Consider the following 13,247-nt stretch of genomic DNA (forward strand, 5'->3'; position numbering starts at 1 on the left):
ACGCCCACCCGGAGCCGAGCGAGGGGGGGGGGCTTTGTTTACATCCGGGCCTCAAAGGAGGGCGGGGGAGGTTCTCGAGGCCAGGCAAAGGCTGGTCACAGCGCGTCCAGGCGGAGCCAATGGGCTTCGGGCACGCTTAAGCCGCGCCCACCGACGATGACATGGCCGGTTGTTTACCTCTTTCCTACTTGGCCAGGCGGGCAGGGCGAGAACGAGGCGCGTGACGCTAGCGCGCGGACTGCGGAATGACGTAAGAGCCGGCCAAAACCATGGAGATGGAAATGGGCTAGAGTGACAGCATACTCTAGCCGATTTCCGGTCTACATTTTCCCATAGACTTGTGAAATCTTTTCAAAACTCTATGGTTCCCCCTCCAATATCCTAAATTCCAACGGAAATTATAGCCGGACTTTGCACCATAGAGATGCCAAAGTGTAGAGTGACTCCAGCCTCGTTGTAATTCAGCCGTTCACAACAGGCAGGAATTCAACAGGTGCAGCCCACTCCTCCCTGTCTCCTCGTGATGGAGTATACCAGTTGAATTTCTGCCTGTCATGGTCTTTTAAAGATGCAAGAACCCTCTTCCTCCTCCCCAACAAAGCACACGCGTTAAAATAATCCTGTGTAGTTTCCTCTCCGCTTTAAAAAAAAACCCAGTACAGTTGATAATGTGCTTCCAAAGCAGTGCATAAGAAGGGAAGCCTTTGAAAGTCACATTTCTGCGGCTTTTAAAGCTATGTGGCAGGCAGTTTCAACAGATACAAATAAGTGCCTGTACCTGTTGAATTTCTGTCTGCCACAGCCATTAAAGATGCAGGGGCCGTGATCCCCCCCCCCCCAACACACACACTTATTTTCCATTGTATATAGCTAGTCTTCCCCACTCCAGGCTTTGGATAACACACTTTCAAAGCACTGCATTAAAAGGGAGGCCTGTGAAAGTTATCTCAATGCCTTTTAAATGTAAATAACAGCCAGAAATTCAACAGGCAAAGCCTCTCTTTCACACACACACACACCTGCATCTTCGTCTGCTAAACAGCTAATTGTCATGATACATTTAAAAGCACAGGAGACCTGCCAGGGGAAAAGGCGTGAAGCCGAGGTGAGGATGGGGCAAGTGTCATCCTAGTCTAACTTCTGTTTGCCTTGCAAGGCTGAAGATATTCTGGGAACAGGTTTGGGGATTATATTGGGCATTAAACAGATCATACTGGAAGCTGCTTTACGGTCATGCTATTTGTTTCATCTAGGCAAGGTCCTTGAGCAGGTGGGCGCTGACCAAATCCAGGCACTCTTGGATGAGATGGATTTTCTGGTTCAGGCAGTTTTGGTACAGAAAATGCCTTGGTTTCCCTGTATAACCTGCGTTGGGAGAGACACAAGGGGAGCGTGTATCCCTGTTGATACTCCTTGATCTCTGTTATATCCCAACTGTTGTGGGCTGCTTTTACAGTTTTCATTCTAGGCTGTGAGCAAGGGAAAATACGATGTATTTGTGGATAAACGCTTTCCATAGTGTACTATTTTCAGATTACGTTTTTGAGATATTTTTATTTGTATTATTGTGCTATGCTTTATATTGTTTGGGGGTTTGTGTGTGTGTGTGTGTGTGTGTGAGGGGGTTGTTATATTAATCATGGATTTCTGTATTGAGTGTGTAAGTCACTTTGAGACTGCTTTTGGCAGCGAGAAGCAACGCATACATTTAATAAATCATCATCGAAATCATCCAGTTCAGGATTGTCTCTCCTACTGGCAACAGCGCTCTGAGAAAAAAGCCTTTCTGGTCGCCTCCTAGATAATGTTCTTTTAGCTGAAGACACCGGGGATCAAACCGGGGGACCCTGGACGTGCACAGTATGTGCTCTACCACTGAGCTATGGTCCTTTGTGTGACTATTTCTACATCTAGCCCAGTAATGTCTTCCCTGGGAACAGCTCTCCAGGGTCTCAGGGACAAAAAGGGTCATTCCCATGAGCTGCTACATGGTCCTTCTAACTAGAGATGCCGCAGATCCAACCTGAGATCTTCTGCGTGCAAAGCAGGTGCCCTACCTACCAAACTAAGCCCCACCTCGCCATCCCACCCGGAGCATAGATTAAATCTTCACAAAAGATTCCACAGATCAGTCATTCAAGACCTGCTCCAGCCTGGAATCCCAACACAACTACACATGGAGACCGAATTCCTCCACGCATTTGTGCTGTTTCGCAATGCACACTTGGCTGGACATCACCTTTGCGTGTGTTTTCAAAAGCAGCAGCAGCAACAGAAAGAAGCAGAGAGGCATCCCACAGGTTTTTGCTAGTTTTATTTCATTATAAGTATACATGGTCCACATATGCAAAGAAAACTAGAAAACCATCCCAATAACTTAAGATCCTATGGTGGAAAGGTCACCATCAAGAGCACCATCCATTGTTGGAATAGTAAAATATATCATGCTTGTATAAAGGAATGTGTACTATTTCCAAATGTGTCGCTAAAAGAAAACCTCAAAAAACAGCTCCCAAGAACTGGAGCCCAAGAACTGATGGAGGAAACCTCTTTTTTGTTTGTTTCTGAGCTAAAATATTGGCCCTTCATCTTACAAAAAAAATACAGCCAAGGTAAGTACTGCATAGTATTTTAATTAACACAGAAACCAGCACTGAGCGATGTAAAGACTCAACATCTCTTCTGTGTACATTTCATTTCTGAATAGAGAAATCTAAAAGTTAAGAAAGAAAGAAAATAGACCTAGTATTATATTCTCTAACAGGGGACACTCCAGGCAGAATGTATTAAGTACTACGAAAATACATATCTTCCATTCTGTTTAATAATTTACTTTCATTAAAAAGTTGCGAGGTCATCACGAGAAGTTTATAGAAATTCATCACTTTGTACTAAATTAACCACCTCCCCCGCCATGCCCCCCGAAATTCATCATCCAAAATCAAAGTTGTTGGGTTTTTTTAGCCCTGTCGTAACAATTATGCGAGATAAAAGTTAGGTGCGGAGACTACCTTTGTATGAAGGAATATAAATTTACACACATCCTTTACAGAAAACTCTGTATCATCCTAAGAACGTCTACAAAATTCACAGTTATATTACAAGTGAGTAACAAGGGTGAGATAAAGCTGTTTGAATACCAAAAAAAGTTTTCTACGTTGGTTTTAAAAATAAAAAAAATAAAATAAACATGAACAGGGGTTGGGAGGGACTTGCAGCTTCAAACTGTCTGCAACAAGACTTCATAACCAGGAACTGGATGGGAATCAACCGAGTTATTCCAGCTATCCTTCAGTTCAGCAAACACAGAGTGCTTTCCTGGGCTGGTGGAACAATGAACTCCCCAGCTGCTTCTGTCTGCGCAGGCTACGGCGCATGGCGAGCTTGCCTGAGTTCTTGTGCTGGGGTGTAGAAGCCAGGCTTTCGGGCTGGGCTCCAGCGTTCCGCACCGGGCCCCGCCGGGGTTTCTTGACCACTGGCCCCGAATTGGACTCTTCCAATGTCCTTTTGAAGGTCGCCATTGCAGGGGTCCTCTCGGGCTCCTGCGCTTTTGACGGGTCGCTCGGAGACGCCTTGAAGGCCTTGGGGTCCGTGCCCGCATGCCCAGAGTTGGAAGGAGAGAGGGCGCTCGGTGGGCTTCTGCTGCATGACTCGCGGGCCCTCAGCCCTAGCGCCTTGCTGCACTTCTCCTCCGATGGTGCTGCGCCCCTGGGGGATGCCATCGCCAATGGGAGGCTCCCCTTGGGGACCCCGTTGCAGAGCAGCTCAGGCATTTTACTCAACGCTGCATGGCTACGCGTGAGTAAAGGGATGGTCTCGGGGGAGCTCAGTCGCGGCCACAAGTCCTCTTCGAAAACCTGCTGGGATTAAAGACACGACACCATTTACCCGCAAATACAAATAGTCGATTTGTTCCTAGAGCACAAACCACCTCCCACTGAGTCCCCAGTCCCCCCTTATCACTAAAGACAAATCCAACAGATGGATCTGCAGAGGTGAGGTCGATCACACCTATGGATTGGGAACCTCGGAAGCTGCCTTGTATTAAGGCAGACCATTGGTCCGTCTGGCCCACTACTGCCCACACTGATTGGCAGCGGTTCTCCAGGGTTTCAGGCAGGATTCTTTCCTGGCCCTACCTGGAGGTGCTGGGGATCAAACCAGAAACCTTCTGCATGCAAAGCAGGGGCTCTGCCACTGAGCCACGAGCTCTACCACTGAGCCACGGGCCCTCCCAATGATCATGTATTTGTATACCGCTTCCTGCGTTAAAAATCCTGAAGCAGTTTACAGCAAATTAAAAAACAATACATCACTATAAAAGCACGACACGTTTGGACAGGAACGCCAGGGTAAACAAGCACGTTTCCAATCACTGTCGAAAGCACCTGATGGTTGGCGCGAGACGTATCGTGGAGGGGAGGTCATTCCAGAGGGAGGGTGCCTCCATGGAGAAGGCCCTTGCTGGATTGCCTCTGCAGGATGTGGCATGGACAACAAGGCCTCCCCTGAAGACTGTAGTGGTATAACAGGCCTATATGGGGAGAGGTGATCCCTCAGGTAATTGGTCCTAAGTTGTCTAGGGCTTTAAATGTCAATAATCATACCTTGAACCTGGCTCAGTAGCAAACTGGAAGCCAGTGCAGCTCTTTCAGTGCAGTGGCTGACAAGGCACTCTCTGTTCCCAGAAGCCCTGAACAGCCTGGTACCAGGTTACCCGAGAGCTTGCCTTACTCAGTACAAACTGGGAACAACAGTGTGGTGTAGCGGCTAGAGTGTTGGACTGGGAGCCAGGAGATCCAGGTTCTAGTCCCCACTCGGCCATAGAAGCTTACTGGGTGACTTTGGGCCAGTCACAGGCTCTCAGCCCAACCTACCTCACAGGGTTGTTGTGAGGATAAAATGGAGGAGGATCATATAAGCCGCCTTGTGTTCCTTGCAAGAGGAAAAAAGGCGGGCTATAAATGCAATAAAAATAAATAAACCTGTGTTATCAATAAGATCATTGGAGGCAGCCTTGCTGGTGGTACCACGACCTGCAGACTGCCATCTCGCAGCAACCAGGAGAAAGGCCTTCTCTGTGGTGGCGCCCAATTTATGGAATGATCTCCCCACTGGTATTCGGGAGGTGCCAACTTTATCATGCTTTAGGTGCCAATTAAAGACCATTCTCTTTGCCGAGGCCTTCCCGGAGGGAGTGTGCTGCCCAGTCTGTTTGGAATTATGAGTTGGTTAAAAGATTATTAAAAGACGCAAGGAAAATGCTCTTTCATCTCTGTCTCTCCAAGCATGAATAGTAGCTAAAAGTCAGGGGATGAACAGTATGAACAGCGACTGATGCTCTGAGGGGGTTTCCCCTGAGATTGCTAGTCCCTGTGCACCAGCCCAAGAAGCAGATGAAGGGGAATGAGGTGCTGAGGTGCTTAAGGGGAGAATTCTGCCAAGGTCTCGTCTGCTGTTCGTACTGGGCAGGAAGGGGCTCCAGAGCCCTTCGCCCATGACTGAGTGTGGGAGAGTCACGGGGCAGAGCCAGGGCTGCTGACATTTCAGCCCTTCCTCAGTTCACACTGCGGTGCCCGTTCCAAATGGATCACGAGCTCGAAGAGCACATTCAAAGTCTGGCCGGTAAAGCTCTGTTGCTATTTTGCAGATGTCTTATCTTCCTGGTCTTGTACACCAAGTGACCCCGGGCACCCGTTAAGAACATAGGAAGAGCCCTGCTGAATTGGACCACAGGCCCATCTTGGTCAATGGCCACGCTGGCTGTGGATGATGGGAGTTGTAATCCAATACCCCAGGTTGGGGGAGGCTGTCCTATCTAGCACGGCATTCTGTTCCCGCAGAGGCCAGCCAGATGCCTGGGGGAAGCTCACAAGTAGAACATGACAGCAACTGCACTCCCGTCCCACTTACGTTCCTGAGAGGCATGCTGCCTCTGATACAGTAGGCAATGCCTAGCGGCCATTGCTGACTAGTAGCCTTCTCCTCCACGAATTGGTCTAACGACCGTTTAAACCCATCCAAGCTGGCAGCCATCACTACACCCTGTGGTAGCGAATTCCATACTTTCACTCTGCTGTGTGAAGAAGCCCTCCCTTTTATCTGCCCTGAATCTCCCATCATTCAGCTTCACGGGAGGACCCCAGTGGGTTCTAGGATTATCTCCTTTCTCCACACCATGCATGATTTTGTAACTACTCAACATATTCCCCCACCCTCCTTTTCTCACCTTTTTTCTAAGCTAGGAAGCTCCAATTGTTAGTTCCTCTTAGGAGGCTTGCTCCAGCCCTTTAATCGTTCTGGTTGCCACGTTCTGCACCTTGGGCAAGACTCCCACCTTGGGCAAGACTCCCTCAGTGAGTCCACCTTCCCACCGCCATTGTCACCCGCTGCTCTTCCTCCTCCCCCTCCTCTTCCTCATCATGGCTGCCGCTTGCTTGCTGGACAGGCAGAGAGCCAGGGAGCAAGGAGGCCGCAGCATCTCCCGCTCCTCCTCCTCACCGCCACCGTTGCCTGGGCCGGAGCGAGAGGCAGGGGGAAAAGCAGGTCGCAATGGTGAAGAGGAGGGGCAACTCTGGGGGGCTCTTGTCAGTGGGCCCCTGCTGGGGTGGAGGCCCTCGGCTGGTGCTCTTGACACTGGCCCAGCACCCAATTTGATCCTTCCTTTCCATCCCATTCCAGGGAGGCTGTTGAAGGTCTAAAACCAGTGCCTAGAATCAGTAACGGACTGGATGGGGGCTGAGAAACTGAAACGGAATCCGGACAAGGCAGAGGTGCTCACGGGCAGTGGAAGAACTCATCCAGGAACAGGGATTCCAGCGGTGTTGGATGGAGTAACACTCCCCTCAGCATTGCAGGGTCGTGGCTCGGGAGCGCTCCTTGACCCTCTGCCAGTGTGGCATCGTGTCTGGACCACCGCAATGCACTGGCCATGGGGCTGCCTTTGAAGAGAGTCTGGAAATACTGATTTGTTCCAAACGCAGCAGTGCCTGACCGGAAATGGATGTTGGGAGCATGTTACATCCTTGCTGCAACAGCCAAATGGGCCCCTCGTGTGCTTCTGGCCTGGTTCAAAGTGCCAGTTATGACCTTGAAGGACTTACGCGGACTGAAACCAGGATACTTGAAAGACCGTCTTCTCCAAGGTGAACCTGCCAGTTTGCCAGGCCCAGCAACTCCCTGCCCAGGGGAGCCTGCCTTGCCCTTCCTTGATGCTCTGCAGCTTCCTTTTGGGAAAGGCCTTCCGTTTTTAGTAGCTTCACCGGAACCTGTTTTTAAGTGCTGTTCCTACTGATTTTAATCTGTAGTATTTGGGGTATCGGCAGGTACAAAGAAAACACAAAAACTAAAGGGAAAAATAAAGGGTAAACACACAAACACACTTGTACATCCCAACAAAGACTAAGACAGTGGTCACGAAATTCTGACTACTGGGGAAAAAAACATGGAAATGGAATGAAGTATCCTGAGAAAGGGCTGGCTGGCACCCTGAATAGGAACTTTCTCCCTGTAACATTTCGTTGTAGACCCCACTTGGTCCTTCTCTTCTTTAAATATGTTATTTTTCATCACATTTCTGTCCTGCCCTTCTTCTATATCAGAGCAGCATACATGGTTCTCCCTTTCATCCTCACAACCTTGTGAGGTACATTAAATGGATAGTGACTGCTTCCCCCCCTTTAAGGTCACCCTGGGAGCTTCATGGCCCAGCAGGGTCTTAAACCCAGGTCCCCCAGTCCTACAACACTCAAACCACTACACCATAATGGCTCTTGGTGTATTGAGAGGCTGGCGTAGACCCAGCCTGGCTGGGAGTGGCACTTCAACACCTCTGGCAGGCCCGAGCTTAGGGAACGCCGGTCTACACAGTGGAGCGGTCTCCTCCTCGACACCAAGCTATAGAAAGCAAGATTCCAGATGTGCCCCACAACAAGACAGGTGGGAGAGAGGCAAGTTAGGAGAAGCCACATCTGCCTCCTCTCCCAATTCAGGGACTTCTGTAAAGAGTAATGGACTGGAACTAGCTGAGCCTTGATAAACTCCTTATTTTCAAGGGTTTGAAACTGCGGGGGGGGGGGGGAGGCAGATGTAGGTTAAACATTAGCAAGGAGGTCTGGTAAGACCAGTTCAGTGGTCAACTGAGCTGCTTAGGAAGGATCTCCACACTGTCGCTCTCTCCCTCTGAAGTTTCCAAGAAACACTCAAACAGGTTACCTGGTACAGGGTGCTTTAGCTTGGAGAAATCCTGGTTAGGGCAGGGGGCTGGGCAATATGATTCACGAGGCCCTTCCCTGAGCGAGCATTAAGGAAAGCATCGTCGGTGCGGGGCCCAGCTGTGATGAACCAGGAAATAATCACCAGCCCCAATTCAAATGTCTCCTCTCACATAGACTCACTAGTGGGCCTTAAGCAGGTCTAGGCTTCCCCCAGAAACACACAACCCTGCATCCGTAACGTGGGGGGACCATAATGCTTGTCCTACCTTACAGGGTTGTTGTATGGATTATTTAGAAAGAGCGAATGTGAGGTGACTTGATCACTTTGTTGCACTGTAGAAATGGCTGAGTGTTAACACAACTATAATAAATGACACCATGATTACTGTTTTATACTCGAGGGTGCCATCCGAGGGATGGAAAGGCAGGAGATAAATATTTTAAATGAATCTGCTAGCAAAATGCCCCTTTTGAGAGTGTGTGTGTGTGTGCGCGCGCGCACATGAGAGAGAGAGAGAGAAGGGTGCGCACGTCAAGGATCCTGAAGGGAGGGAGAGAAGGAAGAGAACATTACATATCACACATTCTACCACCCCTGCCTTGTGGCCTCCCTAAAAATGGATCCTGGGCCACCCAGTACATGGCAGGTTCTGGTTGCATGGTCACCATGTCCCCGAATAGGCCATTTCTCTATAGCAACTAATGGCAACCTGTCCAGGGGTTCATTCTGGGACATTGACAGGGAGGGGGCGAACCTTGTCCCAAGCCCCAAGCTATTCAGAATCTGGACTGCTGCTGATTTACATAACCACACCCACTCAATTTGCATAGCCACACCCTATGTTCTGTGCCTTCTTTATGCAAGAACAGCTTGGGTCCCTAATAATATTTAATAATAACAGCAAATTATGATCATTATTAAGGTGAGAAAGAAGGGTGAGGCTGGACAGGAGGGAGTTCTTCGTATCTATTTCTTCTCCTCTTTAGGTCCTGGCTTGCTCCCTGACTGGAGAGAGAGCCAGGGGTCTCTAACGCCAGGGGTCTCCCCCAGCCCCACGCCACACACCCTTCTTTGGTCTTTTCTTTGGCTCCCTTGCCCTCCTCACAAGTAGACCCTTCCTCCTAGGGATGCCATTCCTCATGAGGCGGTCTCCACCTGGCTCAAGATAAGCAGCTCCCCTCCCGTCTCAGTCTTCCATCTTCAGGGATGTTGCTGCTGCACTGGGAGGCCCTTGCCAGGAGAAAGGTGCCCCAGTGATCATTTCCAAGCCTCCACTTCTCTGCATATCGATCCATTTTTCCCTTTGCCAAGGGGCCCCCCACCCAGACGCCCAGCTCCTGGCTAGCAAAAACGCACAACGGCACGTGAGCTGTGGTGCTAGTGCATTTATTCTCCTCTGCGCCAAAGTCCTCTTTTCTGCCCCTGAATCTTTACTTTGATTGATCCGAGGCCCCACCTTCTTCTGCCCCACGTCTCGCCTTGCGCCCTCTTGCCTCTCCTCCTTCTACACATACAGGCTTTCTGTTGGAGGACAGAGGGCACCAAATTACTCCATGGATATGTAGCCACAATACGTCGCATTTGCCTAGAGCAGCCATCCATAAGAACGTAAAAAGAGCCCTGCTGGATCAGGCCAAGGGTCCATCTCGTCCAGCATTCTGTTCACGCAGTGGCCGACCAGCTGTCCACAGGAAACCTGCAAGCAGGACATGAGTGCAACAGCACCCTCCCAGCCATGTTCCTCAAGTGGGTGCCGTCCAGATATTCTGGGCTACAACGCCCATCATTCCCAGAGCTGCTGTCCAACACATCTGGAGGGCACCTGGTTGGGGAAGGCTGACTTAGAGCTTTTCAAGTGCTCAAAATGCCTTCAGGTGCATCAGCCATTTTGCAAGCCTTACAAGAACCCTGTTGGATAGACCAGTATGATTGGCACAATACTGCAGATGGGAGGTGGGGCTATCACTGAGAGAAAGAGAGACAGAGACAGAAAGGCAGGGGGGAGATGGAGAGAGAGGGAGAGGGAGACACACAGACAGACAGACAGACAGCAGACACAGAAAGAGAGAGAGAAAGACAGACAGACAGAAAGACAGAAAGAGACAGAGAGAAATCAAGAGAGAAACGGAGAGAGACAGAGAGAGAGACAAAAAGAGAGAGACGGGAAGAAAGAGAGACAGAGAGAGAAACAGAGAGGCAGAGAGAGAAACAGAGAGAGAAACAGAAAGACAGATAGAAACAGAGAGAGACAGAAAGAGAAAGACAGAAGGACAGAAAGGAAGAGAGAAAGAAAAAGAGAAGGAGAGAGAAACAGATTTGCCTAAAACTGAGGACATGCCAGATTCAAATGGGGACTTCCTGCATAAGCACTTCACACTAAACATTATCCTGTTGCAATCCTCACAACAATGCCCTAAGTCAGAGCTGTTGAACCGTTCAGCCAGAGGGCCGAGTCCCATTTCAGAGAAGCTCTCGGAGGCGGCACTTCAGTGGTGGGTGAGGCCAAAGGCACGAGGGACAGGCCAAAACACCCCAAATGCCAGCGCACTGTAGCTTCAAGCTCTCCCTGCCAGTCACTAACCCTTAAGTCACTAAGGGGCTGGGAGGCAGGGAGTAAATGACAGGCACTGAACCTCATGCCCAGGGGGCAAAGCCTTTCCCACATTACAAGTCAACTCCTGCTTCCCCCACCAACACCCCACCTGCCTCTCATCTGGTGGTTTCCTGGCTTTTGTGCAGCCCCCGAGAGCTTCTCTGGAACAGAATTTGGCCCTTGGCTGAAAAAGGTTCGCACCTCTGCTACAAATGGTTCTGGGTCACACCCAGGACCCTACTGGAATAAGAACAGGTAACATCCCTGTGTCCTCTAGCCCTCTCTTCCACTCAGCCTCCCTAAATTGCCCTCCTAGCTCCTCTTGCACACTTCCTGCGGACCCCAAATTTCCACCTCCATTTCTTAACCAGCCTGCATGGCAGCCTACACCGTCTTGATGTCTGATGGGGCCTGGTCCAGGCTCTGGCCCAACAAGGTTCTAAAAGACACTCGCCAGAGTTCAGCTCTGCCAGCCCTCAGCCAGGACCTTCTCCTCCTCATGCAGCTACAGTGGTGATACTCAGACATCTGTGAGAAAGGAGGGCAGCGTGATCAGGGCTGGCGTCAAGAGCAGGCATGGTCAGGCATTTGCCAAGGGGCCCACTGCTGGACTTGCTCCTTCCTTTCACCACTGCAACCTGCTCGTTCCCCTGCCTCTCGGTCTGGCCCAGGCAACGGTGGCAATGCGAAGGAGAAGCAGTAGATGCTACTTCCTACTTGTTCCCTGGCTCCCTACCTGTCAAGCAAGCATGAGAAAGGCAGCAATGGTGGTGAGAAGGTAGATTCACTGAATGGACAAGTCCTCAAAAATGTGGAGATGGCACTGAGTGCAATTATGGAGCAGCATATCTTTAGGCCTCTTGCTTCCCCAAACACAATGTGCCCATAACCCCCTCCCCTAATCCCCTCCAAATAGGCAGCTAAGGATCTTCTTTCCAAAGGATGTTCATGCTGTTTCCTGCAATTGGTTTGGGATGGAGAAGGAACAGCAGAAACCAGAGTGGGGAGGGAGGAGAAGAGCAAAAAAGAAAAAAGAGGAAGAGGAGAGAGAAAGAGAAAGACAAAGGAGAGAAGGGAAAGTGAAAGACAAGAGCGAAAGAGAAAAAGAGAAAGGAATCAGCAAAAGAGAAAGGCAAGAGAGTCCAAAACAGAAAGAAGAGGAGATCAAGGAAACGAGACATGCGAAAGGAAAAGGAAGAAAGACGGAATGAACATAAAAAGAGCACGAAAGGCAAAGAGACAGAGAGGGAAAGCCCACCTTCTCCCTTATTAGCTGCATCTGTACAGAGCATTAAATATCTCATCCAAATCTGTTTTTCCATTCTGCTTTGCCAAAAGGAGAGCTATTCAAAAGACTCCGGGGAACATCAAAGGAGCAAGAGCGTTTCAAACCCTGTTGTGCTAATTGCCAGTTGCTTCAGAACACCCCACTGAGCGCGATTCCCCTCCCCTCCGACAACAAGACGGTACAAAGGGCTGCCAGAAGGCTCCCTTCCGACAACAATGGCTCAAGTTCCAACAGAAACAAAAAATAAAAGGTGGGGTGGAGAGAATATCTTGACTGTATAGCTTTATTCTCTGCACGATGAAAATGAAGAAGCCAAACGGGAAAGCGATGCAATATGCCCCTCTAACGTGAAAAAAATTGTGAAGAAATGACAAATCGTTGGGGTTTGTTGTGTTTTTGTAGCACAGGGAATTGAAGCTGCTAAGAGGAAAGATGGCATCCCTATTTATGAAGGGTGGGCTTCTGTGCAGCTTGTAAGCAGATGCTCGCCTGGGGCAAGTTAAAGGAGGGTGGGGATTGGGTCAAACGTTCACTTCTGTTGCAGAATCCAAGCCAGGTGACTCCAACCTCAGAAGAATGGGAACAGAGGTATCTCCTTATACCGACTGATATAGAGCCATTGCTAGGTCTGGATCTCTGACCCTGAATCCATTTCCCAAGGCCTGGATCTGTTCCACAGAGCTCTGAGTGTCGGTTGAAGTGTGTGTTTTCGCAGCTTAATTGCCATGCAGGGGGGAATCTACTGAAGCTGGGGAGGAAAGGGTTAACGCTCCCTTTCCCTGCAACAACCCTTCATGGCAATGACGCTGAGGGCAAAAAAGAAATTCCATCCGTTTGGGATGGCCCCGGATGGGGTGCCCATTGGGATCGTTTGGATGAGACATGAATTGGCTGTCTTTGCCTCCTGTGAAATGTAAATAAATATTAGTCATTATTTCTAAATGTGCACATGTTAGTGAGCATATGCAGATTTTATATCCATTTGTGCCCTATGAGGCTGGTCCCCAAATCTTTTAAGTGCCTAGCAATGCCCCTAGATTCAGATCACGTGTCCATCTAGTTCCGTATTTCTGGGGTGGGCAGACCTCAGGCCTACAGAAGCTACTTTCTTTTTTACTAGGATTCTGAGATTCATCAACCAGAGCTCTG

The 13,247-nt window shown here is 49.6% G+C and overlaps 1 protein-coding gene across 2 annotated transcripts in view; it reads right to left on the reverse strand.

Annotated features, from left to right (window-relative positions):
• Nucleotides 1-2,294: 2,294 nt before the first annotated feature.
• PPM1D (protein phosphatase, Mg2+/Mn2+ dependent 1D) overlaps nt 2,295-13,247 on the reverse strand; it is a 43,084-nt gene continuing 32,131 nt past the window's right edge. The window contains exon 6 of one of the 2 annotated variants that reach the window (XM_084822842.1): nt 2,295-3,857. In XM_084822842.1, the coding sequence (XP_084678968.1) occupies nt 3,297-3,857 (561 nt within the window). In that variant the 3' untranslated portion in view covers nt 2,295-3,296. Of the gene's footprint in view, nt 3,861-13,247 lie in introns of both variants that reach the window. The other variant, XM_084822843.1, reaches the window with a different exon arrangement.

Source organism: Heloderma suspectum, chromosome 16, assembly GCF_057233095.1.
Source record: "Heloderma suspectum isolate Gila_16-S chromosome 16, 16-S_ref, whole genome shotgun sequence".
In the NCBI taxonomy this organism is placed as follows: domain Eukaryota; kingdom Metazoa; phylum Chordata; class Lepidosauria; order Squamata; family Helodermatidae; genus Heloderma; species Heloderma suspectum.